General features: G+C 42.3%; 1 protein-coding gene across 1 annotated transcript in view; it reads left to right on the top strand.

Moving 5' to 3' along the window:
- Positions 1-26,791, top strand: part of adcy8 (adenylate cyclase 8 (brain)) — a gene marked incomplete at both ends in the record, with an annotated part of 114,018 nt that overhangs the window by 73,514 nt on the left and 13,713 nt on the right. The window contains 6 exon segments of the mRNA XM_080778906.1: positions 2,102-2,202; positions 2,846-3,047; positions 4,214-4,303; positions 8,359-8,531; positions 9,888-9,966; positions 18,843-19,001. Coding sequence (XP_080635032.1) covers positions 2,102-2,202; positions 2,846-3,047; positions 4,214-4,303; positions 8,359-8,531; positions 9,888-9,966; positions 18,843-19,001 — 804 coding nt within the window.

The raw sequence follows: 26,791 nt of genomic DNA, 5'->3' as shown, positions 1-26,791 counted from the left end.
CTAAGATAGCATCTTCAAGGACTTTCCACAACAGAACACCCCAAATATGCCCATTTATGGCCTGACAATGATAGACAGATATAGAGAGCTCCATATATGGGCATAAAAGGGATACAGACGGACGGACAGACAGACAGACAGACAGACAGACAGACAGACAGACAGACAGACAGACAGACAGACAGACAGACAGACAGACAGATGGGCATAAAAGACAGACGGTTAAAACGGGTGTGACAACAGATAATGGGTATTGCATTCCGTGGCCAAACGCATATCATTCTGACATCACAGACTACCACTACTGTATTGAGGGATATTGCACTCAGGATTCAGCTGTCCGAAGTGCATATTCACGTTCGTCCCAATACCTGTTCCGGGGATATAAATCTGCATTGGCTTTGCATGAGCTATACTGAACAATCACTGCTAACGCTGGACCTGGAGATGTTGGCGTGTGATTTCTGCACCGGGAGAAACCGGAAAGCTGTGTAGACTCGTCTTCTGTGTCTGGTCGCTCACTGTGACGCTCGTGTCCAGCCTCACCATCAATCTCCTGCTTATAAGGAACACACGCTGGTCAAAGGCTCCACCAAGTTGTCAGGGTCGAATGGTGGTAAATGTTAAATGGACTGCATTTATACAACACCCTTTCTAGTCTTTACGACCCTTCAGAGCACTTTACAATGCACTTCACAGTTCACACACCCATTCACACACCGATGGTGGAGGAAACCATTCATGACGCAAACCTGCTCATCGGTAGCAGTTAGCGCTTCAGTTTCTTGCACACGCAGCCAAGGAGGGAGCTGGGGAACAAACCTCATTATGACGAGCTGTCCCCAGGTGCCCTTATGAGGTGGCTATCCCAGATTTGTCGCTGCCCTCATATAATTCATTGCTGGCAGAAACCTCTTATCTCCATATCCTCTCTCTCTCTCTCTCTGTTATAATTAATGCCCTACTTGATCCAATGTAGCTAGAAATCTGACACGAATCGACACATTTTGAGCTTGTAGATCTGCTACTTTTGCCATTATTTCACTCATGTGTGGTTTCCGCCCGACAAAGACGATATCGGACAGGAACTTTTGTTGACCAGGTATTTACGGTATACACATAGAGCCATTGACCAAAGCTATTGAGGTCAGTGTCCTAGACCAGTGTTTCTCAAATGGTGGTATGCTTACTACCCCTAGAGGTACGCAGAGGTACAACAGGTGCTATGTGAGAGAAATTGGACAAATGTATTTCACTGTTTAATTAATGATCAATCGATCAATACATTGATTGTGTTCCGGCTTGGATCAATTGAACTGACACATTATGCTTTTAAGTTGTTTTAAAGGGGCACTCGCCCCTTCTATAAACAGCTTTTGTCCCCACACGTCTCACTCCATTCTGCGCATGGGTGTCCTCAAAAGACATGCACGGGTGTCCCGGAATCGGAAAATAATCCTGATCATTATCCACAATTCATTTGAAAGCTACAGGCTTTGGTGTAGAGCGAGCGCTTTGCGATGTTTTATAACATCATCCCATAGGACTGCATTATGTATTTATTTATTCGGTCATGTGATCGGCATGTCATGTAGTGGCCCGGAAAACCCCGAAACCAATGGTGACCCATAGGTTAGCGAACACACGCCATCCAGTGTAAAACAACTATTCAAAAAGGAGAAATACGTAGAAGTACAAAAGTGTGTCCTTACGGGGCTGCCTGGAGCCACACATTCGCAGTCGTATGAGCCGGGCGGTGCAGCTTACACGCCCGCACGGCATGTGTTTGTAAAGCAATCAAGCGCTCCCCTTCCCCAGTACAGCTACAGAGATGTGGAATCACCTGCGAATGGTATAAAGTGATTGAAGGAGTGGGTTATCGGTGGAATTTGCACCGGTCACGTGACGGTAACCAACCAATCAGAATCAAGTATTAGGACTACCCGTTTTAGAATAGTACTTTGACTCAAGTATTGGGGTTGATTACTTTGTCGAGCACGTGTTTTTTATGTGTATATTTTGTCGTCAAATGGTACTCTAAAAATGGTAGTCTAAAAACGGTGTCTCCTCCTCCCTCCTCTCCTCTCCTCCCATGATGCAGTACTCCCAGATGAGGGACGAAGTCTTCAAGTCCAACCTGGTGTGTTCCTTCATCGTCCTCATCTTCATCACCACCGTCCAGGCGCTGCTGCCCTCTGCCAGGTACAGCTTAAACTTAAGTAAAAGTAGCAATGCAGTGTACAAATACTCCATTACAAGTAAAGGTCCAGAATGAAAGGTTTACTTGAGTAGAAGATACCAAACGTATTGGTATCAAAATATACTTAAACTACCGAAAGTAAAAGTACTCATTGTGCAGAATGTCCCGTTTCACAATTTCAAAATGTGTAAAACATCTTTAGAAAATAGCCGATCTACAAGCTCACTGCTGTTATGTTGATTTTGACAGCACGTAGTTAGATTTTAGTCGACTAAATGTACAGTTGATTTAGTCGACTAAAATTTATTTTTGGCAGGCTGTGATACCATTGAAATAGCTGTTTCGGCTATTGTCAGCGCTTGTTAGATCAATGGCCCTGCATAACACCTGTTTTGAAATTGCACATAATGCAGGAGGCAGCAGGACATTGCTTATATACTGAAAGTGAGTGCTTGCAAACGCCAACACTTAACTATAATACTATGGATTTCTACACAGGACATCGTTCTTTTAACGCAAAATGCTGCCACAGTAAATGCTTGCATTCATGGTCTCGAGAGGGCAGTTTTCTTTTTTTACAGACAGGGTAAAAGGGCAGGGGCCGAAGCCCCCTTTGATGTCTATGTGCATGTGCCTGTGTCGCAGGATGCTGACCATGGTCATCCAGTTCTCTGTGCTCATCGTGCTGCACTCCTGCCTGGTGCTGGTGACCACCGCGGAGGACTACAAGTGTCTCCCGCTGGTGATGCGTAAAGCCTGCTGCTGGATCAACGAGACCTACGCCGCGCGCAACGTCATCGTCTTCCTGTCCATACTCATCAACTTCCTGGCTGCTATGATCAACATTGTGAGTGTACTTCCTGTTAGAATGGAGTGGCAGCAACGTATATCTGTTAAGAAGTACCTGTAATTCTGTACCTTACTTATTTTGTGGGAGCTTTGACATGCACTCCCTCGTTTCCCTGATGTAGCAGTGCTGTCCTCATACTGTAGCACAATCTGTAGAACATTAAAGAGAGAGAGAGAGAGAGAGAGAGATAAAGAAAGAGAGAGAGAGAGAGAGAGAGAGAGAGAGAGAGAGAGAGAGAGAGAGATAAAGAAAGAGAGAGAGAGAGAGAGAGACTACATGCGTGCGACGTGCGTGTGTGAGTGCGTGTGTGCCAACTGTGATAAATGGACAATGTTCCTGTGCCTGATATACTTCACCAGTGTCACATACTGAAGATACCTTGAGGCCATGGTCCGGCTATTTACGGCTTTAGGGTTAAAAGTGGTAAAAATAGACATTCATATGACGTCCTAAAACGTTGATGTACCGTAAGTATAGTAATACATACAACCAGTGAAGCACATGAAACAAACAAACAAGAATAATGAGATCTTCAAGGTCACCGGCGGTTGAGCAGAGTGTATTATACACCCCCTGTTTGTCTGTCTGCCTTTGTGTGTGTGTGTGTGTGTGTGTGTGTGTGTGTGTGTGTGTGTGTGTGTGTGTGTGTGTGTGTGTGAGGAAACAGTTATTTTTTACACGCATGGCCTTACAACTAAACAAGGCATATTGTTGTTATCTTCAGCAGGGCAAACCATTTCATTAGAATGAGAGAAAGGAGAGGCGTGAGTCAGACAGTGGTGTATAGTACTCAGACAACAACAACACTTATGCCATATCGCTATACTGTATTACGCTGTCCACAATAGCAGACAAAACGAGGCTGTCTCACATCACAATATCAAATATGATATCGTAGCTGTGAGGGGAAACCTTGTATGTCCAAAACGGTTACTTTTCAGGAAATTAAAAAAAAAAAAACTGTGTTTCAATGGATGTAGTCACAAGCTCTTGTTAATACTCGTCACACACAAAATAACCGATTTCTGTCTGTCCGTCTGTCTGTCTGTCTGTCTGTCTGTCTGTCTGTCTGTCTGTCTGTCTGTCTGTCTGTCTGTCTGTCTGTCTCGCTCTCTCACTCTCTCTCTCTCTCTCTCTCTCTCTCTCTCTCTCTCTCTCTCCAGCTGTGGTGTGACTTTGACAAGTCCAGTTCTTTCAGAAACCAGACGTTCAACGAGTCTGCAACCATCCCAGACATCTGCTTCTACCCAGAGGTAAAGAGCCACACCTCATACATGGTGGGAGGGGCTTCTACCCCGAGGTAAAGAGCCACACCTCATACATGGTGGGAGGGGCTTCTACCCAGAGGTAAAGAGCCACACCTCATACATGGTGGGAGGGGCTTCTACCCCGAGGTAAAGAGCCACACCTCCTACATGGTGGTCCCCGTTAAAACATGGTCTAAGCCACTGTTTCCCAAACACTTTTTTGTGGGTCCCTTTATAATTTGTGCCCTACATTTTGTTTTTAATTATTATTTTGAAACCTATTTTTTTTTAATAGCATTCCCCAAAAAGCTAAACATTTCATGAATTAAAAAGACAATCCAGTTATTTATATATTTTTCAGTTATTCCATGAAGAAATCTAATAAAAAGAATTCCATACATTTTAAAAACAAATGCTTAAGAAGTAGTGAATCAACAAGCTCACAGCAGGGATCTTGTTGATTGGCTATTTGGCTATTTTCACTAGTCTGTTCCCGGTCAAACGTCTAATGTCTCTTTTTGGGTCTCGATCTGAAAAGTCTGGGAACCACTGGTCTAAGCGTTTTCACCAACCTTTGAAAATATCATAGAATATCATCAGTCAAGGGGAAAAATAAGTCTGCTGCTGCAATAATCCATTCCATACTGTGAATGTGGCTTAGCTTGATTTCACCAAAAAACACCAGAAGGCATGAGAAAAGTGGATTTCTTTTTTCATAAATCCTTTTAGCATTACATATCCTAAACTAGCTGGAACATGTTGTGATCATGTGAGTTAATACATCCTTTTAGCATTATCTTAAACCAGATGGAACATTTTGTGATCATGCAAGTTCTGGGTGTACTAGCTGCCTGGAACATGTTGTGATCATGTGAGTTCTGGGTGTACTAGCTGCCTGGAACATGCTGTGATCATGTGAGTTCTGGGTGTACTAGCTGCCTGGAACATGTTGTGATCATGTGAGTTCTGGGTGTACTAGCTGCCTGGAACATGCTGTGATCATGTGAGTTCTGGGTGTACTAGCTGCCTGGAACATGTTGTGATCATGTGAGTTCTGGGTGTACTAGCTGCCTGGAACATGTTGTGATCATGTGAGTTCTGGGTGTACTAGCTGCCTGGAACATGTTGTGATCATGTGAGTTCTGGGTGTACTAGCTGCCTGGAACATGTTGTGATCATGTGAGTTCTGGGTGTACTAGCTGCCTGGAACATGTTGTGATCATGTGAGTTCTGGGTGTACTAGCTGCCTGGAACATGTTGTGATCATGTGAGTTCTGGGTGTACTAGCTGCCTGGAACATGTTGTGATCATGTGAGTTCTGGGTGCACACGGCTTTGTTGATCCTGGGATCATTCTCAGCGCCCCCTACCGTAAACCACTGAAAACGCGTCATGTCAAGAATCTCGTCATTGGCAATGAGTTAACCCATTGATGCCTGAGGCCAAATCTGGGAACGCCTTCTAGGGCCTGAGCTAAGGTTTCTGAAAACCTTCAAATTCCGATGTTTTTTTTTTTAAATAGTTATGTTGCTACATGTATAGCAATAGCTGATGAGACACAGAGAGCACGGCCGGCATCAAGGGTAGAACAACGTATACGTTACACCAGGCGTCAATGGGTTAAACAAACCAATGTGTCAACCCAGTAGTGTTGATTTTGACAGCAACATTGGTATTTAGTTTTAGTCATAGTGTTTTGAATAAAATTCCATTTAGTTTTTGTCATATTTTAGTCACCTGGAAGGTTTTAGTTTTAGTCTAGTTTTACCAGGCGCCTAAATATACAGTTGATACAGTTAAATATACAGTTCTACTGGATCTCTTCTCCACTAGTCCATCCCGATAACGTTTTTATTTGTTGCTGAACCCTTTTTCAGTGAAAAAAGGTTTCACCATAGTTATAGTCGATGAAATCAACACAAATCCCACAGATTAAAACAAGCTCTGTGGTCTAATGGCGTGTCAAACCAATCAAATGGGTTGAGAATGAGATCATCTCGACTTGTTTCAACAAACAAATGACTCATCATTAATCAGGCATGGAGGAGTATGTCATAGACTTGTACAAATACGCATTCTTTGACATTTATGTTATATGTTAATTTATTTTTTTCTGTGTAATGTATTCACTTGATTTCCTTTCCACGCACGCGCACACACACAGTGTTTTTATTCAAAAGTACACACTGACTTCAGGCAAGTGTGACATTCCATTTCAGTCTCAAGTCCCCAGGGAATCTGAATAAAGATCTGTCTCTCTCTCTCTCTCTCTCTCTCTCTCTCTCTCTCTCTCTCTCTCTCTCTCTCTCTCTCTCTCTCTGATTTATTATTTATTAAGTCATTTGTAGAATCGGACTCATGTGTTAATGGGTTAAGAGAAAGAACTAGAGTCCGCAACACTGGTAAAGAAGAAGATCCCAGTGATCGAAACGTTGAATTAATTAACCAGTGGAGCTGAGTTATTCCTTACCAGTGTTTCTCTTGTACTGCCATTTGCCCATGCAGCACCTGGGATAAAGTGGATGTGCATGCTCTATTACCTTTGTTAATGGGATAATCCATTTAGACCTGAGTTAAAAACATTCACTTTGAAAGAATATATATTCAAAGATTTGCGCCACATTTTTACGATTTTTCAAAAATATAGCAGACCTACAAGTTCATAGAGCGGCACTCGGTGCCGCACTATGAGCTTGTAGATCTGCTATTTTTCAATAGCTAAAGTGTAACATAATGCTTGAAACACCAAAAGGCATTCCTGCCTAAAATGGGTTAAGACTGACACACCTCGCTGCACTGTTTGCACATTTGTACTTCGCCCCGCAGATATGGGAGGTATTTTTTAATTCAAATTAGGGGCATAAGAAAACTACTTTTACATTGCCAAAGCGAAAGAACGTAACAATACAATTAAACTGAAAGGAAATAATAACTCTGTGTATAAACAGAGCTGTGTTAAATTGCACTTGCTTCCAGAAACAGTCACACGCACAAACACACGCGCACATGCACACACGCACTTTGAGCAGGCTGGGTTTACAGTAAAAATTAAGAAATAAAACATTTTTTCAGCTGCATATTTGTGTGCTGTTTTATGTTTGACTATGAAAAAGTTGGCCTACACGGAGTCATTTTACAAAAGGAGAAATGGCCCATTCTCCAGAGTCATTGTCATTCATGTGTGTTCCGTTTCTATGATTGTGTTTTAAAATGTTCACTTCATTGTGCTGTAAATGCTTGGTAGTGTGTAGCAAATGCTTAGTTGTGTATTTTGTGTGTGCAGTTTTGAGAATTCCGTTAGGTTGTGAAAAACATGACTGTGTTAACAATCGTGAAAAACTGTAATGCAAGTGGATGGGAGGAGAAATCCGGTGACTATTAATATATACTCTAAGTGGTGTACCCAATACATTATTACGTTGCATTACTCATCTGAGTGCTTGCTTCCTCTCTTCTCTTCAAGTATTCTGACTGCCACTGTGCATCCTCTCTTTTGGTTATTATTTCCAATGAATCCAATAGGTTTCTGTCTTTTTGGCAGTGGGTTTTCTGCCTACTGATTGCCCCAAAGTACCCGCAGGGGGTCCGCTTATCCCTGCAGGGCAATCTCTCTCCTGTCTCTGTCCTGCAGTATTTCGTCTTCACTGGACACAGTGCTGATTTTGACAGCAACTTTTGATTTAGTTTTAGTCATTCATCAGAAATGTTTTAGTGTTTTAGTCGACTAAATACCATAAGACTTTAGTCGACTAAAACAAAACATATATATATTGGCGGGCCTTGGAAGGCGTCACAATTCCATTTGGTTGACTCAACATGCTGAAAATAGCCGATTTATGTGAGCTTGTAGATCCGGAGCGCAACTACTGGATCTCTTCTCCACTAGTCCCTCCATAGCATTTTCGCCTTCATTTTATTTGCTGGCGAAATTGTCAATATATTATTTAGTCTTAGCTTTAGTCATCGTAGCTCAGCCGACATAGTCATCGTACTTTTAGTCAACAAAATCAACACTGACTGGACATTTGACTCTCTCTCTCTCTCTCGCCCTCTCTGCATCAGTATTTCGTGTTCACAGGCGTGCTGGCCATGGTGACGTGTGCAGTGTTCCTGAGGTTGAACTCTGTGATGAAGCTGGCCGTTCTGCTGGTGATGATCGCCATCTACTCCCTGCTGACTGAAGCATTTTACACATCTCTGTTCTTACGCTATGACACTGTGCACCACAACACAGAGTGAGTACACGTGCACACACACACACACACACACACACACATACATACACGCACGCACAGTGCCCTTTTCCACTCACTCTCTTATCCACTTTCAAGCTAGTTTGGGTACAGCATGTGTATACATGTGTCCTATGAAGAATACTTTCAAAAACATTTCAAGAATTTCGGACAAAAAACTAGAATAGCAGAGCAACAAGCGTGCATGCAGTATGCGGTATGGCGCGTACGCTGTGTCAATGTGTCAATAATTTCAACTGCTTGTTGTTGAAATGTGCTGCACAAATACACTGGCTTTTCAGACCACCCCCCCCCCCCCATCTCTCTCTCTCTCTCTCTCTCTCTCTCTCTCTCTCTCTCTCTCTCTCTCTCTCTCTCTCTCTCTCTCTCTCTCTCTCGCTCTCTATGTTAACCTTTTGCTTGTAGGTTGACAATGTGAGCCAACAGGAAGTCATTGTCTGGCCTAATGGAGGCATTCTCTCTGATAGCATAGTGACCTTTTAGCTTGTCCATGTGCATGCACACGCACGCACGCACACACACACACACACACACACACACACACACACACACACACACACACACACACACACACACACACACACACACACACACACACACATATGCAGTGTGCTTCCCCTGGAGCTCTAGTTGTCATTTAAGCTCCATGTGATTTGTATATCATATTTCATTCATTCCTTGAAACCCTCAGGACTGGAAGCAAAAAGGCCACAATGTACAGTAGCAACATACAGAACATTACAGGAGCAACATACACACAGCATCATGTAAATGGCACTGATACAGAGTATTTCACTTTAAAAAACACCTGCCCATCATTTATAGCAGTCGTTTCCAGTTTCATGTCGGGACAGGGAAGTTCAATTTGCCAAAAAGGTCCTTCAAAAACGCATGGGCTTTGTCCATTATTCTTGATGTTTGCTTGTGGATTTGATTGGACATAAATGGTACCATCTAACTACTGTATGAACGCGAGTGTGAAGATAAGATTTGAATACATCGCCTCAAGAGTGTTTTGGCTACATCTAGCTACTTCAGCCACATCCTCTAGAGTGTTTTGGCTACATCTAGCTACTTCAGCCACATCCGGGATAACATCCGGTCCATCGCTAAATGTGCTCCGCTGCTATAAATCACTGGGCGCTATGATTTAATGGATGAAATAACCCCGGGCGTTTGGGGTGTTAACATTGCCTTACACCAAACCACCGAGATTTCACGGTTGTTTGTACTTGTATTGGTGAATTTGTGAATCTTAAAAAGAAAATATAATAACAGAAAGTGTCCACACAGAGGCAGAGATCATCATCTAATATGAATCCAACCGTGTCTCATCAGAAACTTCCTGGGAACTAAAGAAACGTCACTGCTCCTGATGGCTATGTTCCTGTTGGCTGTCTTCTACCACGGACAGCAGGTAAGAGGTTCCCTAGTACACCTATACAGTAGAACAGGGCTATTCAACTGGCGGCCCGCGGGCCAAATGCGGTCCGCGGAGCGCCCCCTCCCCCCTTTTTAAGAGAGAAAGTTACAGGTATGATGTGTGCGATATATAAAGTACAGTTGTGGCCACTGGCCCCCCGACCTAATCTAGTCATATCACATTCTTAACATCTGTGGTCAAGGGAAAACAAACAGGGCATCACAATCATTGTAACCACTCTAGTCATATTCAAAAATAGCAAAATATGTACAAGCTTGTACTGTACATCTGCTATTTATGAATTTATTTGGAGAGAAAAATCACACTCGTGTGAAGTGAGCCAAATGTTTTGGAAAGTTTTTTAACACAAATCTTCTCTTCTGGGGGTACCTGGCACAAAACCTTTTTAGATGGGAGTCTGCAGCCAAATACATATATTTTCTCTTTTTTACGCCTTTGGTTCAGAGGTCATCGCCATGTTGGCTTGTGGTGGACATTTTTATTTTGCCACGAACATACAAAATGAGTGGACAATAATATTACCAGAAACACATAAATAGATAGTCCTGAATAACAGTTTTGTAACTCTCAGAGTTAAGGGGGTCTTTGAGAACCACTAGTACTAGTTGGACATATTGGACATATTGGTGACCCCTGCTTTGGTTGTCCAACATCAGTTCAGTGCTCAGTGCAGGGCAGCAACCCAGCGAAGTGAAATCAATGTGGTGGGCCTTCGGTGAGCATCCCTGCAGGCCAATAAAGAGGGAGTTCAAACTGCCAAGCTTTGGAGATAACTGAGGCCTGGCCCTGGGCAACGAGTTGAGCTTCACTCCTGGGTGAGCCAGGGTTTGATTCTCGAGGTGTTGCCAAGTATTATGGAGTTATGGGGGACCTTGACGAAGAAAAACAGTTGTGAGAACGATTGATTTATGTGTAGGGAGAGTTCTCAAACACATAACTCTAGTACTGTGAATTATTCAGCTAACTCATCTGCAGTCAACACAAGACTAATCAATGCGAGTGGGATTAAAAAGGCATCAAACACAAATAAAAGGAAATAAATGTCCTCCCAACTTTTCTATTACTCTAATCTCTCTCTCTCTCTCCCCTCTCTCTCTCTCTCTCTCTCTCTCTCTCTCTGTCTCTCTCTCTCATAACATTTATTGTACTCAGAGTCAGAGAACCTCTGGGGAGTCTGATGTGTAATTGAAGGTCTTTTCTTCCCTGTGTGAAAAGTCCACCCTGCACCCTGTCAGTCGGTGACACATCGATTTTCCCATCGCTCAGCTTTTCACTTCTTGTCTGACAGCGAGCAAACTTTCAAACTAAACATAGAAAAGCAATTATCCTGGGTTTGTTTTGTTCCAGCGTGAGCTCCATGAACCATGACTAGACATATTATCGTGATCCATGACTCAACATCTCATCGTGAACCATGACTCAACATCTTATTGTGAACCATGACTCGACATCTCATCGTGAACCATGACTCACATCTCATCGTGAACCATGACTCGTCATCTTAGAGACTTAGAGACTTAGAGAGTTTTTAAATGTACCCCTGGTATAATACCCTCCATCTTCCTGGGAAAAAATCTAAATCAATCATTGATGCGAGGTGCGTCGCACATCAATCGTACCAAAAGACAGAAGACATGTTGACTGGCAGTCAATGTCTGGCTACTATTTATATATTATTATTACACTACATAATGTTATAACATTGACCTAAATGGCATTATATAAAAAAGGATAGGATGATTACAGAAAGGTTATGTCTGTATTAGCCTTGATGATCCAATGCTTGTCTGTATCAGAAATGACTTTGGACAGGTGGAAAACTTTAGTTGTAGAGTGACACATTACTTAACCTGCGTTACATCTTCTGATAGTGATATACTTGAATGTCGACGTGAAATAATCACCCTGTTTAGTGTTAAGGATAGTGTTTTACGTTAAGGATATCAAGGTTTCGAGAGGTATGTCACTCTATGTAACACGGAAGTAGCACGGACGTAGAACGCCATTATGCTAGCTCGAAGCTAGTTATAAACAGAGTTCTCAACAGGCCCTAAAATTAAGTTAGGGCCTACCTTGGCCCTATCTGGGCCCTAACTGGGCTGGCCCCTGAGGGCAAGGTTGCTTCTCGCCCTTAGGGCGTCTTACTGGTATAATATATCATAGTATCTCTGTCACTCATCCTCTCTCTCTGTCTCTCTATCTTGCTCTAACCTTTACCAGTTCAGTGCATCGTGTGATGTGTGCTCTCGCTGGACTTGATGGGGAAATTGGTTTGTTGCCGAGGGATTGTGGAGTCCAGGTCACGACTGCACATCAAAGACATCATTCTGTCCTATTATTAGAAGAGGGTTGAATTGTAATACAGAAGCGATTAAATGGCTACCCGTATGTGAGGCAATCTTCTAGAGACCCCCAGTTATTCACAGAATCCCATTTCATACCATTTCCTATATCTCTGGGACCCCAGTATACACTGTCAAGTCCAAACTCTAAACTAACTCGCAGTTGCAAGGAGTTTCATTGGTGCAGTTGACTTTAAAAACTGTTTTATTGCAAGGAGTTGCATTGGTGCAGTTGACCTTAAAAACTGTTGTATTGCAAGGAGTTGCATTGGTGCGGTTGACCTTAAAAACTATTTTGTTGCAAGGAGTTGTGACAAGTTGCGGTTTGGCTTCATTTGGTTCCGCTCGTGCACTCTCAGAGTTAAGGCCTATCCCTTTAAGTATGTTTTGATGCCAGTAAAATGTTGAATATATGGACTTGATGAATACGCTCACCACTGAGAGAGAAAAGGGGTTTTAAATTTGGTATCATTTTAGCCTGTTAATCATGTGGAGATAAAACCAGAGTAAATTTTTTGTTTTCCTCATTAGGAAAGGTTGGTGTTGGGCTAATGAGTTGGCGAGCAGTGAACCTAGTGGGTCCATAACGGGCCCAGAGTCATTAGCAAGAAATTAAATTAATAAACAAACAGGCCCCTGTGATTCACAACTCTTAATTACTAGACTGTAGCAGCACTGAAGTATAGACTATTTCCCCCCAAATTAGAGTTTTATTTTTTTATTGCACTTTATAATGGCCTTGGATTTTTTCAAGAGTCAAGATTCAATACTTTACTGCCATGTCAACAGAGTTGATTGGAATTTGTTTCAGTGGCACTCATTGCAGTAACGGGGGATAGAGACAACAATTATAACTACACAGCTGCATATGCATATGGAGTAAACACAATAGAGCGTCGCAGTCCTTTCATGACGACGCCAGGCCCAGGACATAATTCCCAATGCATTTTCCCCATAGACATTTCAAAAAGTATTTATTCAAAGACCTTTTAAGGAAAATTAACAGGGAATTATTTTCCGGGTATCTCGAGGGGGTGGGACTGCAACGCTCTATAATACTACGTGGCTACTTGCATGGTACAGACTAGGCTTTTCATTTTACATTGGTCTCCCAGTGTTGTGAAGGTTCACTACTTTCCAACAGCTATATGGATCAAACTTGTTATTTTGTTTGTTTGCACTGAGCGCACACACATAAGGCTTACGACTTAGGCTACGTATTGTTGGAGTGTTCATGGGTACAGTGCAGTATCTGCTATTATGCTCCTTGACTTAGACTTAGCATACCTCTTGCATGTATATAGGTTGTTAATGGTACCCCAACTTTAAGCAGCTGTCACAGATTCTCCTTTTTAGGGAAACTAAATTTCAGTCTGTGATATGTCACTAGACACCTTTATAAACACATCGGTTTATGTATTGGTTAGGATTGTGTGTGTGCACCCGCGCACGTAGGACGAACCGACCAAGTGTGCGCACATACACCAAAAGCTGGCTATTAACAACCAACATAAGGCAAAATTAGAAAATTAGAATCATGAAAAACCCCTAGTTTGACACGTCACATGCTACTAGTATAATGAAACTTAAAAAAATATTTTGCCATATTGTTTTTGTTTTTTTAATGATTTTACAATAAAGCATACACAATTCACATGACTTACACAAAATAAAAAGACAAGAAAAGAAAAAAAAGAAACACAACTAGCAGTCAAAAAAGAAACAAAAACCCAATGGTCAACACCCCTCCACCCATATTGGTTGTTAATGATACCCCAACTTTCAGCAGCTGTCAAAAATTCCACTAGGGTGGTATAATAGAAACCAATGTGGGATATGTTAGTAGACACCCTTACAAACAGTGAAGAAAATTGTTGGTAAGAAATGTATTCCCAGATTTTATTAATATCCTCTGACTATCTTCAAACACAGGCAGACAGACAGATACAGAGATCTCCATGTGGGACACAGACAGACAGTTACAATGGGTGCTATGACAATGGGTATTATTATTATTATTGTTTCATCGGCTGCCCTGCTCTGTGACAGCGTGATAATTATGCTATTATAAACAACTTTCCTAATGACATAAAACCTGTGAACCCACCAAGCCGTTCATGCCACAGGCAGCGATATCAGCTCCATTCTGGAAGCAGAATGAAAGTCATGCTCATTATCCGGGAGAACAAACGGTTGGGAAAGAGAAGCAGCGTATTCTTTCTTCTTGCTGTTATGGTGTTTTAAGGAGGGTTATGAAGAGACCTTGTGGTCTAAAAAATGCCAGTGAAATATTCCGTTGTCCGTTCAGAAAGTCGGGCTGTTACTGGGAGATAACAGAGCCCCCGGGACGATATCAGCCGTTAAACTTTTTTCTCTTCATTGCTATACTTTTGAGAGCTGTTTATGGCTCCCTAGAATAAACAGAAATAGCAAAGTATGCGTATGGGTCCTGGACGATAGCAAAACCGAAGCAATCAGCACTGTTGTGTTCTAGCGGATAAACACACAGGGGCAGATATGTTCTTGGTCTAAACCAAGGGGTGAACAAAGTGAGGAGGAACGTTTCATTGATGAATAAAAAAGAATGTCGTGAAAGTTACTTTGCACTTCTTTTTACCCCCTTTAGTTGTTATGCCAATTGATGCCTCACCTCACACACTGATTACTGTGTGTGGTCACTGCTGCTGTGTTGTATCTTACTGGCTACACCTGCCAGTGAGAAACAGGGAGACCCCTGATGCTGAATAACCTATTTATTTCAGACCCAGGTAGATCCACGTCACAATTAAACAACACAACACAAAAATAACAGGAAATAAAAATAATGAAATAAAATGCACATATCCCACATTGTTCAGTTTCTGACATACAAACAGTGGTTCCACAATCTAGATGAGAACCTGACCTCGTTGTGACAGTGATGATGTCATGTACTGACTCAAATGCCCAACCCACGAACCTATAGCACTGTGCAAAAAGAATGGAATACGGATGTGTACATTACAGGAAACTCCCGTTAAACCTTCCAACAAACTCCGGTAAACTCCCGAATTATACCATCACACCTGTATATTACCGCATATTAACTGTATATGCCCACAAAACTTGAGGTTTACGGGCAAAATACAGTGCCCATAATTACCCGTTAACTCCTCTTGTCACGCAGTGATAGTTAACGTAGCACAGCAGAGCAGGTGAGTCAGAGTCCCCCGACACTAACAAACATCTGGCTTGCACTGGAGCTTCTTGTCAGCAGCAGCCTCATGCAGTCATTATTGGCCACTGTCAGTCGTCTGATGCTGCCTTGTCTGTAGCGACACCAAAGGTGCACAGAATACAGCGGTGTACAGAAGGATCTAAAGAGCGATATCTTCACAGGTACTGAGCACATGCTAGAAGGATCTAAAGAGCAATATCTTCACAGCATGTTCGCTTGGGCACACAGCGTCCACTGATGTCTTGTCCTTGTCAACTGAAAGGTCATTGGAGATAATGTAAACACTCCTTAGCAATGAATAATATCACAATATAGAGCTATTTAACACGTATGTTTAACAAAGGAAAGTCTGATGGTTCGGACGGGAGGATAATTCTGATAGGTGATAACCTCAGTTTTGCTGGCGTTTAGCCCAATTCCAACTTGGCACACACTCTGTCTCCACATGGTCCGTAATGTGCCTGCTATGCTCCACATGGTCAGATAGCAGGCATATGTCATCTAGTCTGTCTAGTCCAGGTCCGTTCGGGCACTCTTTGACAATTAAAATAAATACATAATAACATTTCAGCAATGAGTTCAATATAAACATGTTATATAAATATAAAATATAAAAATCGGAGATCGGATATCATCATTTCAATATCGTCAATTCTATAATACATTCCATCAACAATACAAATATATAATAATAATATATTTACTGAGAAGAAATTGGCGACAGTAAATCCTCATTTGGGGATTTATTATCTAACTCCACTTGTAGGGTTCTGACAGACTTAAAGGAGTCTTCGGAATAATGATGCAGAGTTCTTGCTCCAATCCACTGATGGCCTGCTTCAGTACGTTGTTCAGGACTGTAAATGAAGAGGGGTGAGGGTGTGCCCTTGCAACACAAAAAAAATGTACCTTACAATTTAGGCATATCCTAATCAACATTTAATTCAAGCAGTAACCATATATCTCTTTTAGTAAGCCAGGCAGGCCACGTTCCTGTATAATTAATTATGCAATTATTGAATTGAGAGACAGTAGGAAAGCTGAGAGCACGGCTTAGGGAGGACTAATGGATCTGAACCCAGGTCAAGCAGGGACACAGATTACAGAATTAATACCTCTCTCTCTCTCTCTCTGAGTGTGTGTACTTTTAAGGGAGCCAAATGTCCCCACATGTATAGTAGACTAGAGAAACAGACACTGTAAGGAGCATTTTACTGGCATTTACAGACTTGATTTGTATGTTTTTTTTAGTTTTTTAGTTTTTTTCAATGAGTGAAAGATTCAGATGGGGGTTAATGTTATGATTAGACATTTAGGCTTCGTCCACACGACGCATGTATATATATTTTTAAACGTAGCTTTATATAACCATCTACTGTACGTGTGGACGGGGCCTATATAAAGTAGAGTTATTACTTAGTTGTGTGCTGGTGTTGTGTATCGCAAATAGCTTTTATACAAACATAAGTGAATACGTGCGTGTGTGATTCAAGGAGCCCATCACTTAAATGGTAAATGGTGAATTTATATAGGCGCTTTACATAGATTGTGCATTACATTCACCCATTCACACACACATTCATACACCGACTGCGGCGGAAGCCATGCAAGGTAAAAACCAGCACATCGGGAGCAATTTGGGGTTCAGTGTCTTGCCCAAGGACACTTCGACATGTAGACAGGAGGAGCCGGGATTCGAACCGCCGACCCATGGATCATTGGACGACCTGTTCTACCTCTTGAGCCACAGTCGCCCTGAGGTGTAATTGACAGCTGAGTCAACCCACCTCTAACAGTAATTAGTTAGCATGATACGTTCACCTTGACTCGCTGCCAAGGTCGCTGAGACGGGTGTCTAATCTGTGTGTATTGTATTGAATTTAGCATGCCACTCTGCTCTGTGATGTGGTACTACTGTGGTACTATAATATCACCTACATTATTTCTGATATTTAATGCTAAATGATGTCTTACCTGCACACGTTATATCATTGATGTCAGGCTGACCCGGGCAGAAACGTCATATATCTATATTATATTATAGGTCTACTACCGTAAATTAATGCCCTACTTCGTATAAAAAGTAGTGAAAATGGCGTTGTGCACTTGCAGATAGTCTGTCTGTCTGTCTGTCTGTCTGTCTGTCTGTCTGTCTGTCTGTCTGTCTGTCTGTCTGTCTGTCTGTCTATAAATGCACCATGTCTATGTCTCTCTGTGTATGTCTGTAATCCACGTAACTCGAGAACCGTTCGCCCCACCGACTTCAAATTCGACACACACGTTCCACACCCCATGGAGTGCAGTGCCCGGTGTCGGCTCTGTCCATATATGGAGCTGGCCTGTTCTGACATCACAGCACTCCAAATTTGGGCATGCCTGACACAGAACTCCATATATAGGAATAAAGAACACAGAGAAACAGATACAGAAATCTCCATATATGGGCATAAAAGGGACACAGACAGATTCCAACATCTGTATAAACTCCATATTTGGGCATGCCTGACAAAGAACTCCATATATGGGCCATAAAAGGAACACAGAGATAATTACTAGGTGGGGCATGCATTTACAACTTGCAAGTAGGCTAATGCCCAACGGGCACCGATATAGAATATAATAATTTGAATCATTTATTTTAGATTTAGATGGTGTTTTTAGAATAGGCCTCTGGTCTTAATTATTTTGTATTCCATCTACGTTTATAAACGTAGCTAGGCTAATGGGACCTATTTATGCCAGCTACGTGTATACGCGTAGACAACCGTTTAAACCATATATGCCGTCCGTCTGTTTACCTTTTAGCATTGCTCCGGCTAGTATAGCCCTCCTCCGTCACCATCAGCGATGCCATGTTTAAATCCAGCTCCGTTGAGCCTCCATTATAACAGGATTTTCAAGGATTTTCAAAGCGCCGTATCTCCAGAGAGCTGTCCATGGTGCGCACCCGACGACCGTAAATCATTTGTGAGTTTGTACCGGATCGTTGAGATAATGTAGCTGGTTGTACCGCTAGCAAAAGGCTGTGGGCTAATGCGAGTGGTGTTGAACTCCTCCCGGTGGGTTAAACCTTCCTGTTTAACCCGGAAGGACAACAAGCTCCGTATAATGGGAGCAGACGGCCGGCATATCTGCAGTAAAAGCATGCAACACTAGGGGCAGCAAAGGAGTTAATTAATGGGTCAAAATTCCAACCCGGTATCCCAGTCAGTGGCACACACACACACACACACACACACACACAGATGACTCTGATGTTAACTCTGCTCTTGTTTGTTGTTGCGATGCAGTTGGAGTACACGGCCCGCCTGGACTTCCTGTGGCGCGTTCAGGCCAAGGAGGAGATCAACGAGATGAAGGAGCTGCGGGAACACAACGAGAACATGCTGCGGAACATCCTGCCCAGCCACGTTGCGCGGCACTTCCTGGAGAAAGACCGCGACAACGAGGTACGCACTATACCCATAGACACAATAGGAGAATCTCCTTTTCTCTTTTTTATGTCACCTCGGAATACCTTACCCCACCCACCCACAATGCCCGCATGCCCACAATGCCCACGCACCTTTTTAACCATTCTTATAGGCCTGATTATTTAACTAAAGCCGAGAATAGACGATCTGCAAGCTCACAACAAGTGTTTAGGCTATTTCCAGCGCGGCGGGACATCAGTACACATACTCTGGCAAAATCACGTTTTCTTTTGCCTTGACATCCCCTTAGTTCAACCCCCACCTCCTCTGCGTGCCCATGGGTGCACAAGCACGCACACACTCACGCACGCACGCACTCACACACTCACGCACACATGCATGCACGCACAGTGCCCATGGGTATGGTGTGATAAAAGGATATGTTGTGAATCTCATTCCATCTCCTGCAGAGTAACACTCCCTGTCCTTTCAAAGAAAGAGACAGACAGACAGACAGACAGACAGACAGACAGACAGACAGACAGACAGACAGACAGACAGACAGACAGACTAACATTGTCTCTCCTTTCAAAGAGAGATACAGACAGAGACAGAGAGAGAGACAGAGAGAGACACACAGAGATTAACTCTCCTTTCATAGAGAGAGACAGACCTGACGTGTTCCATCCTAGAGGAGTTGAGTGAGAGAGAGAGAGAGAGAGAGACCATGATTTGTGAGCTGTTGTGACAGGAGAAGGATGTCCAGTGTTCTACAACCACCGTGTCCAATTGAAGTAAGACTGGTTTCATAAACATGTGACGCTGCATGTATTAGGGGCAGAAGAATAATTTTCATAAAACTGCAATTTTCATTGGTTCATAAACCGTATTCTTTTCACTTCAAAGAACATACTCCCGGTTTTTTTGTCCGTATATAGGTCCAAAGTTCACGTGTAGCAAGTTTGGTGGTTTTGATCAAAGATCCCGGTAGGAGATAGATTTGAACTGTTTTTCATATAATTCCATGTGGCATGGCCCTCTGCCTGTCTACCATATTGCCAAGATTTGTGTAGACCGACTGCACGGTTCAGCCAGACCTGCTATTTTTGGCATAAGGAGAAGGAGAAGAAGAAAAAATAACAGTGAAAAAATAAAGATGTCCCTTCGGGCTTGGTCCCTTAAATAGCAGATCTATGAGCTCGCAGCGCAGCACGAAGTGACTCGTTGCGAGCTACATCTGCTATTTTTGAATAGCCAACGCTGAAATCTAAAATGACTAGGATGCTTCTATGGTTTTAATGGGTAAGTGTCCTTCTCCACTGTCTGCACACAATCCAATGGGCTCTATGAACTTGGGCCCTATCCCTACTTCCTACTTCAGGTGTTACCGATGATACTAATAAAGACTCCATTCTGGTCAAACAGAGTCAGGGTGCTGCTATTGTGCATGTTGGCTCACTGGAAACACTCTGTTACACCACTACTACCACTAGGTCTCTAGTGGTAGTAGTGGTGTAACCCACTTAAGTGCCCTTAACCCATTCTGACCTGAGATCAGATTCTAACGCACAGAAGAATGGTGGTTCTTTAACGCATTTTGACCTGAGATCAGATTCTAAAAATCTCTTGAGCTTGTAGATCTGCTATTTTTCAATAGCTAAAGCACGACACAAAATGGGTTCCCGCCCTTCAGTGGGTTTCAAATGTACAGGTCTGTAACTCTGAGAGTGTACAAATGGAACCAAATGGACCAGACTCCGAGAGTGTACAAATGGCACAATTAAACGGAGGGTTCCATTTCTACAGTTATAACAGAGCTACAGGGTTATGGGGGTCCTTGAATGATTATATCATTATTGATTATGGGATCCTTACCACTGCATAGAGCCCATTGTCCCATTCAATTCAAATGAGCTTTATTGGCATTGAGAAAACATACGTTTACATTGCCAAAGGAAATGTCAAAATATAATGAAAATGGGGAAAGTACACAGTTGGAGGGGGTACAATATTGTGTAAACAGAGCTATGTCACATTGCATGGTTATATTATAGCCTACAGGGTATTCAGAAGAAGGCATCCTGTTTGCTTTTTATCGTTTATTGTATCGTGACTACGAGCTGTGCGGCCTCTTTTCCTTTTTTCAAGCCTACAGGGTATAAAGCTTTTTTTAAACAAATAGCAGTAATCTTTTATAGTAAATTTCAGACAAATAGCAGCATTTTTATACAAAAAAAAGCCTCAGATTTAAGATGTGTTTAAAGGTAGCAGCTGTTGTGCACAGAGGCGTATCTACAATAAGGCGAGGGCAGGCGTCCGCCTGTCCAAATCCATTTATGGCCTGGCCAAAATCCATACAATGAGAAAAAATGAGGACACAAACAAGACCTGAGAACTATTAATGGACAGCAGATTGGCCGTTGTGGTAGAGCGCGACCCTCAATCACCCATTGGAATGTAAATGCATGCCTTTCAGCCTTTGTATATACTCGTCTGGCAGGTATATCTCTTTGAAAACCTTTAGTGCTATGATTGTGAGCGGGGAGACGACAATTAACACATCTTGCCTGCCTTGTAATTCCTGGATACGCCACTGGCTGTGCAGTAGGTCTAGCGGTCTACTTGGTACAGACAGTAGTCCTTAGGGTGGTTGTATTCCATTGGCTAACCTTCTTTTATCACAGCAGTTCACAAGCACACAGCAGACAGAAACATTGGCTGCTATTCGTCCCAAAGGTTTTACACCAGTACATTGAAACTATTTATTTCAGAAGCTCAAGCCCAGGCTAACTTCACCTACTGTATGTGTATACTATACTGTATAGGGTATGGAACTATACCACAGAAGAATGCACCGTTTGGTTCTGTATTGATCATTTTTATTCTAAACGGCGATGCAACGCAGCTCTGTTTACACATATCTGTACCCTTATACTGTACCCTTATGTGTGTGTTTGTTTTTTGTTTTTTTGCTTTTGCTTTGGCAATGCTTTGAGAGAGAGAGTGAGAGAGAGAATACACTAGTTGAGCTGTTCAGTCGTGTCATCCAGAAAGATTTGTAGAAGAAAAGGAAGAAAAATGCAGCAGAGAACATATTTTATGTCTTTTTAATCCCACTCGCATTGATTAGTCTTGTGTTGACTGCAGATGAGTCAGCTGAATAATTCACAGTACTAGAGTTTTGTGGTGATGTGTTTGAGGACACATTTAAAATCCATGCACAACACCTACTGCATGCCTGGCCAGACATAACGCATGTTGCATCCATACAACTGTCATAATTACCGTACAGTTTACACACACACACACACACACACACACACACACACACACACACACACACACACACACACAGTACAGTACAGTACAGTACAGTACAGTACAGTACAGTACAGTACAGTACAGTACAGTACAGTACAGTACAGTGCAGTGGGCGGCGGTGGCTCAGGGGTAGAGTGGCTGGATGGGAACCGCAAGGTTGCCAGTTCGAACCTGGGCTCCCCCAGACTCCAGAGTTAGTGTCGAAGTGTCCTTGAGCAAGACACTGAACCCCTAATTGCTCCTGATGTGCAGGTTGGTACCTTGCATGGTTTCCGCCGCCATTGGTGTATGAATGTGTGTGTGAATGGGTGATTGATGCTTAATCTATGTAATGCGCCTTGGATAATGCGCTATATAAAATCACCATTTACCATTTACGGTACAGTATAGTATAGTACAGTACAGCATGGTACAGTACGGTAGAGTACAGTATGGTACAGTACACTGGCCACCTGGGTGGTGTGGCGCTCGAATGCCGGTCAAATGCCGGTTTTTATGTAACATATAAAATAAGCCTCATTGGTTAATGTATGTTTTGTGATTATCGAAATCGGCAAAGTAACATGCAAAGTAAAGTTTTCAGCTAATTGTATAGTAAAAAAAAGCAAAACAAAAAAGCAGCCTCTGAGATCTAGTGGAATAGCAGTATACCAGTATATTGAAAAAGTTTAAAGTACCTCATAATACGTAGTAAATGTACTTAGTTACCACTGAGTTGCACTTAGATACTTAGGTATAATATTACCATGACAAAGTGTCCTAAACAAAGTCCATAGACTTTGCGGCAATGTGACATAATTCCGAAAGCCAGACGTCCCCTCAAAAATAATTAAAAACTTAGCGCAAGCCCTCTGCCATTGTCCCCCGGGACAATGTCTTCCTGAGAGACAAGATCCTTATCACACGCACGCACACACACACACACACACACACACACACACAGAGGAGTCAAATACGTGTCATTGTCCGTGCCCCACCCCTGCCCGGCCTCATTATCGACTCCATCTCCTTCTATCCTGCTTCAACAATAAGGCACACACGCAGAGCAGCCATGCATTATGAATGCACTGGTGGAATGTATCCAAGTACATGTACTCATGTACTCTATACTTAATCAGTGGAAGCTTTCCCCACAATAACAGAAAACAGAACAGACACCAGTAGAAAGCCCTGAGGGACCCTGAGGGAACTTTTACTTTACTTTACTTTACGTACCTTTCCTTTGACTCCACTATGTGACAGTGTGATACTTTGACTCCACTTTGTGACAGTGTGATACTTTGACTCCACTATGTGACAGTGTGATACTTTGACTCCAACATGTGACAGTGTGATACTTTGACTCCAACATGTGACAGTGTGATACTTTGACTCCACTATGTGACAGTGTGATACTTTGACTCCAACATGTGACAGTGTGATACTTTGACTCCACTATGTGACAGTGTGATACTTTGACTCCACTATGTGACAGTGTGATACTTTGACTTCACTATGTGACAGTGTGATACTTTGACTTCACTATGTGACAGTGTGATACTTTGACTCCACTATGTGACAGTGTGATACTTTGACTTCACTATGTGACAGTGTGATACTTTGACTTCACTATGTGACAGTGTGATACTTTGACTCCACTATGTGACAGTGTGATACTTTGACTCCACTATGTGACAGTGTGATACTTTGACTCCACTATGTGACAGTGTGATACTTACTGTATGTCCCGATAGGGACAGAATGGTAAATCATGGCCTCCCCTCCTATAGTCTCGCTACCTCCGAGACGTAATTTCTTTGAATGTTGGAGGTGAACTCGAAGAAAACGAACACTCCTTTTTCAGGATTATTTTTTCTTCTAATTTGTGGCATTGCTACAGTATTTTTACTTGAGTAAACATGGTGATGCTTCTTTCCACCACTGCTTTCATCCCTGCCTCAACAATAAGGACAGAGAAGCCCTGCATTATGAATGCAGACCTCATGCACCTGATGCTAATTCAAGACGTAGCCTCCTCAGTCCTCACGTCTTATGCTTAACCCATTGAGCCTCCTCAGTCCTCACATCTTATGATTAACCCATTGAGCCTCCTCAGTCCTCACGTCTTATGCTTAACCCATTGAGTCTCCTCAGTCCTCACGTCTTATGCTTAACCCATTGAGTCTCCTCAGTCCTCACGTCTTATGCTTAACCCATTGAGCTGTTCCAAGGCCGATTCCACAAAATGTCAGAAAACTGTTTTCTGAAAAAATGTTTCTATACACTTTCTTTTAGAAACATAACAAACCTTTTCATGTCAAGGACCCCCAAAATTATATGTGTTTGGCTGCCGACACCCATCTCAAAATAACATAACAGCAGTTGTGCAGATTGTACTTTTTGCTTTAATCCATGCAAAGACAGAAAGAAAGAAAGAAAGAAGTAAATGGAGGTAAATGTACTTATTTCCATTACACCACTGGTTAAATCCATTAGGAATGCAGACAGACGGACACCACACATCAGCCTGCTCCCAGAAGCCCTAGCCTTTCCCTGCCGCTAATTAAAACCTGGCGATTAATTAAAAATGCATCCATTAAGGACAGGACAGGCTTCCATTATTCATCAGCCTGTTTATTGTAGTGTGATTTAGATGTGGTAAACAATACGGTTATTAATAGAGCCTTTTAACCTCGCAGACAGCATAATATTTGAATCATGAATCAAGAGGGGGTGCATGTGTCACCGGTCGTGACAAATAGGCCTACATACTGTGCATCTTTGAGTATCATTTGGTCCTATACTTTATTTTGGGGTATTTGTTTTCTCCAATCCATTTTAAAGACTTTTCGTTTGACTCCACTAAATGCATCATGAATTAACCCATTTAAACCGAGAAGGCATCTGTGTCACTTTATTTCAACCACTTTAACCATTTTTTTTAAAATATTTATAAAAATAGTAGATACATAATACAACAGTGTGTGTGTGTGTGTGTGTGTGTGTGTGTGTGTGTGTGTGTGTGTGTGTGTGTGTGTGTGTGTGTGTGTGTGTGTGTGTGTGTGTGTGTGTGTGTGTGTGTGTGTGTGTGTGCGTGTGTGTGTGTGAGAGTGTGTGTGTGTGTGTGTGTGTGTGTGCGTGTGTGTGTGTGTGTGTGTGTGTGTGTGTGTGTGTGTGTGTGTGTGTGTGCGCGCGCGCTCTGGGAGTCAATACTGAAAACAAATGGTTGGAACGGATTCAGCACCCCACATTTATTTTACACACCTCACAAGCTCATATTGGCCAGTTTTAAAATGTCCTGCTTTTAGCCTAGGCCCCAGGCTTGGGTACCCCAACTTTGATTGGCTCCCACAAAGTTTTCCAAGGGAGTTTGGAACAAATTGATACAATTTACAATTTTACAACTTAGGCATTTAGCAGACGCTCTTAATCCAGAGCCACTTACATTAAGCAAGAACAAAAAAGCATGAGAATACATCACATAAAAAGCATTTATCATGAAACATGCGTAAGCTAAGAACGTAACAGTGGAATATCTATATAATGAAACTATACACAAACTGTATGATGTGCTATGACGTGCTATGACTACATACAATGCAATTATAATGCTGTCTATACACAAGTATAGTTGATAAGTATAGACACCTTTGTGAACACACCTGTGAAGAAAGCTAGCTGTAAGCATTTTGCCACAACTTTTGCTAATTTTCCCTAACTAGTTTGGGAACCGCATTGCTTCAGACACTTGAAAGGATGTCTAACTATCTGTGAAAGCTCTCCTTACGGGTATGTGCAGACATGGGGAGGTCTAACCCTCTGTGGAAGCTCTCCTCACGGGTATGTGCAGACATGGGGAGGTCTAACCCTCTGTGGAAGCTCTCCTCACGGGTACAGTATGTGCAGACACTGGGAGGGGGAGTTTAATCCTGAATTGATCTGATGCTGGTGATAATGAGAGTTCAGTCTCAGGACACTGAACTCTAAATTGTACCCATGCAACTGTTTCACCAGTGTGCACTGTGTAGTGTGGCAACACTGCCACCCGGTGGTGATGACGCCAATATGCAACTTCTCAATCTTTTCCGATCAGGCAAAAACAAACAAAAGAATATAGAAATAAAGAAAAAACAGCACCCTGTAAAAGATTATAGCTGACTCATGGCTCATAACTGTGTTCCCTTTTCCAGAAGGAGGAATTCCCGTTTTCTGTTCTGGATCAGTTTCTCATAGCATTTTGGTAGTCTCAGCAGGGGAAGGCTACTGTAACTTGCTCAATGACACTTCGACAAGAGTCAAATAAAAATATGTACTGTAGCTGCTTGTTTTAAAGGCGTAAGGGTGCAATAAGCATAATATTTATTTATGTATGTATGTATTTATTTATTGTAAAAATAAGTGTTAAATATAGCTCTATGTTGTAATGTCATCATACTCTTTGCTACAGTGTTTCTGGCTTTAAGTTGGATGGGTTTTTTCTTCTTCATACACCGGTACTTAAAATCGTGTTTTGTGAGAAGACCCCT

The sequence above is a fragment of the Protomyctophum bolini genome, assembly GCF_963924005.1.
Source record: "Protomyctophum bolini genome assembly, chromosome: 12".
Classification (NCBI taxonomy): Eukaryota; Metazoa; Chordata; class Actinopteri; order Myctophiformes; family Myctophidae; genus Protomyctophum; species Protomyctophum bolini.
This window is presented reverse-complemented; position numbering and strand designations above follow the sequence as displayed.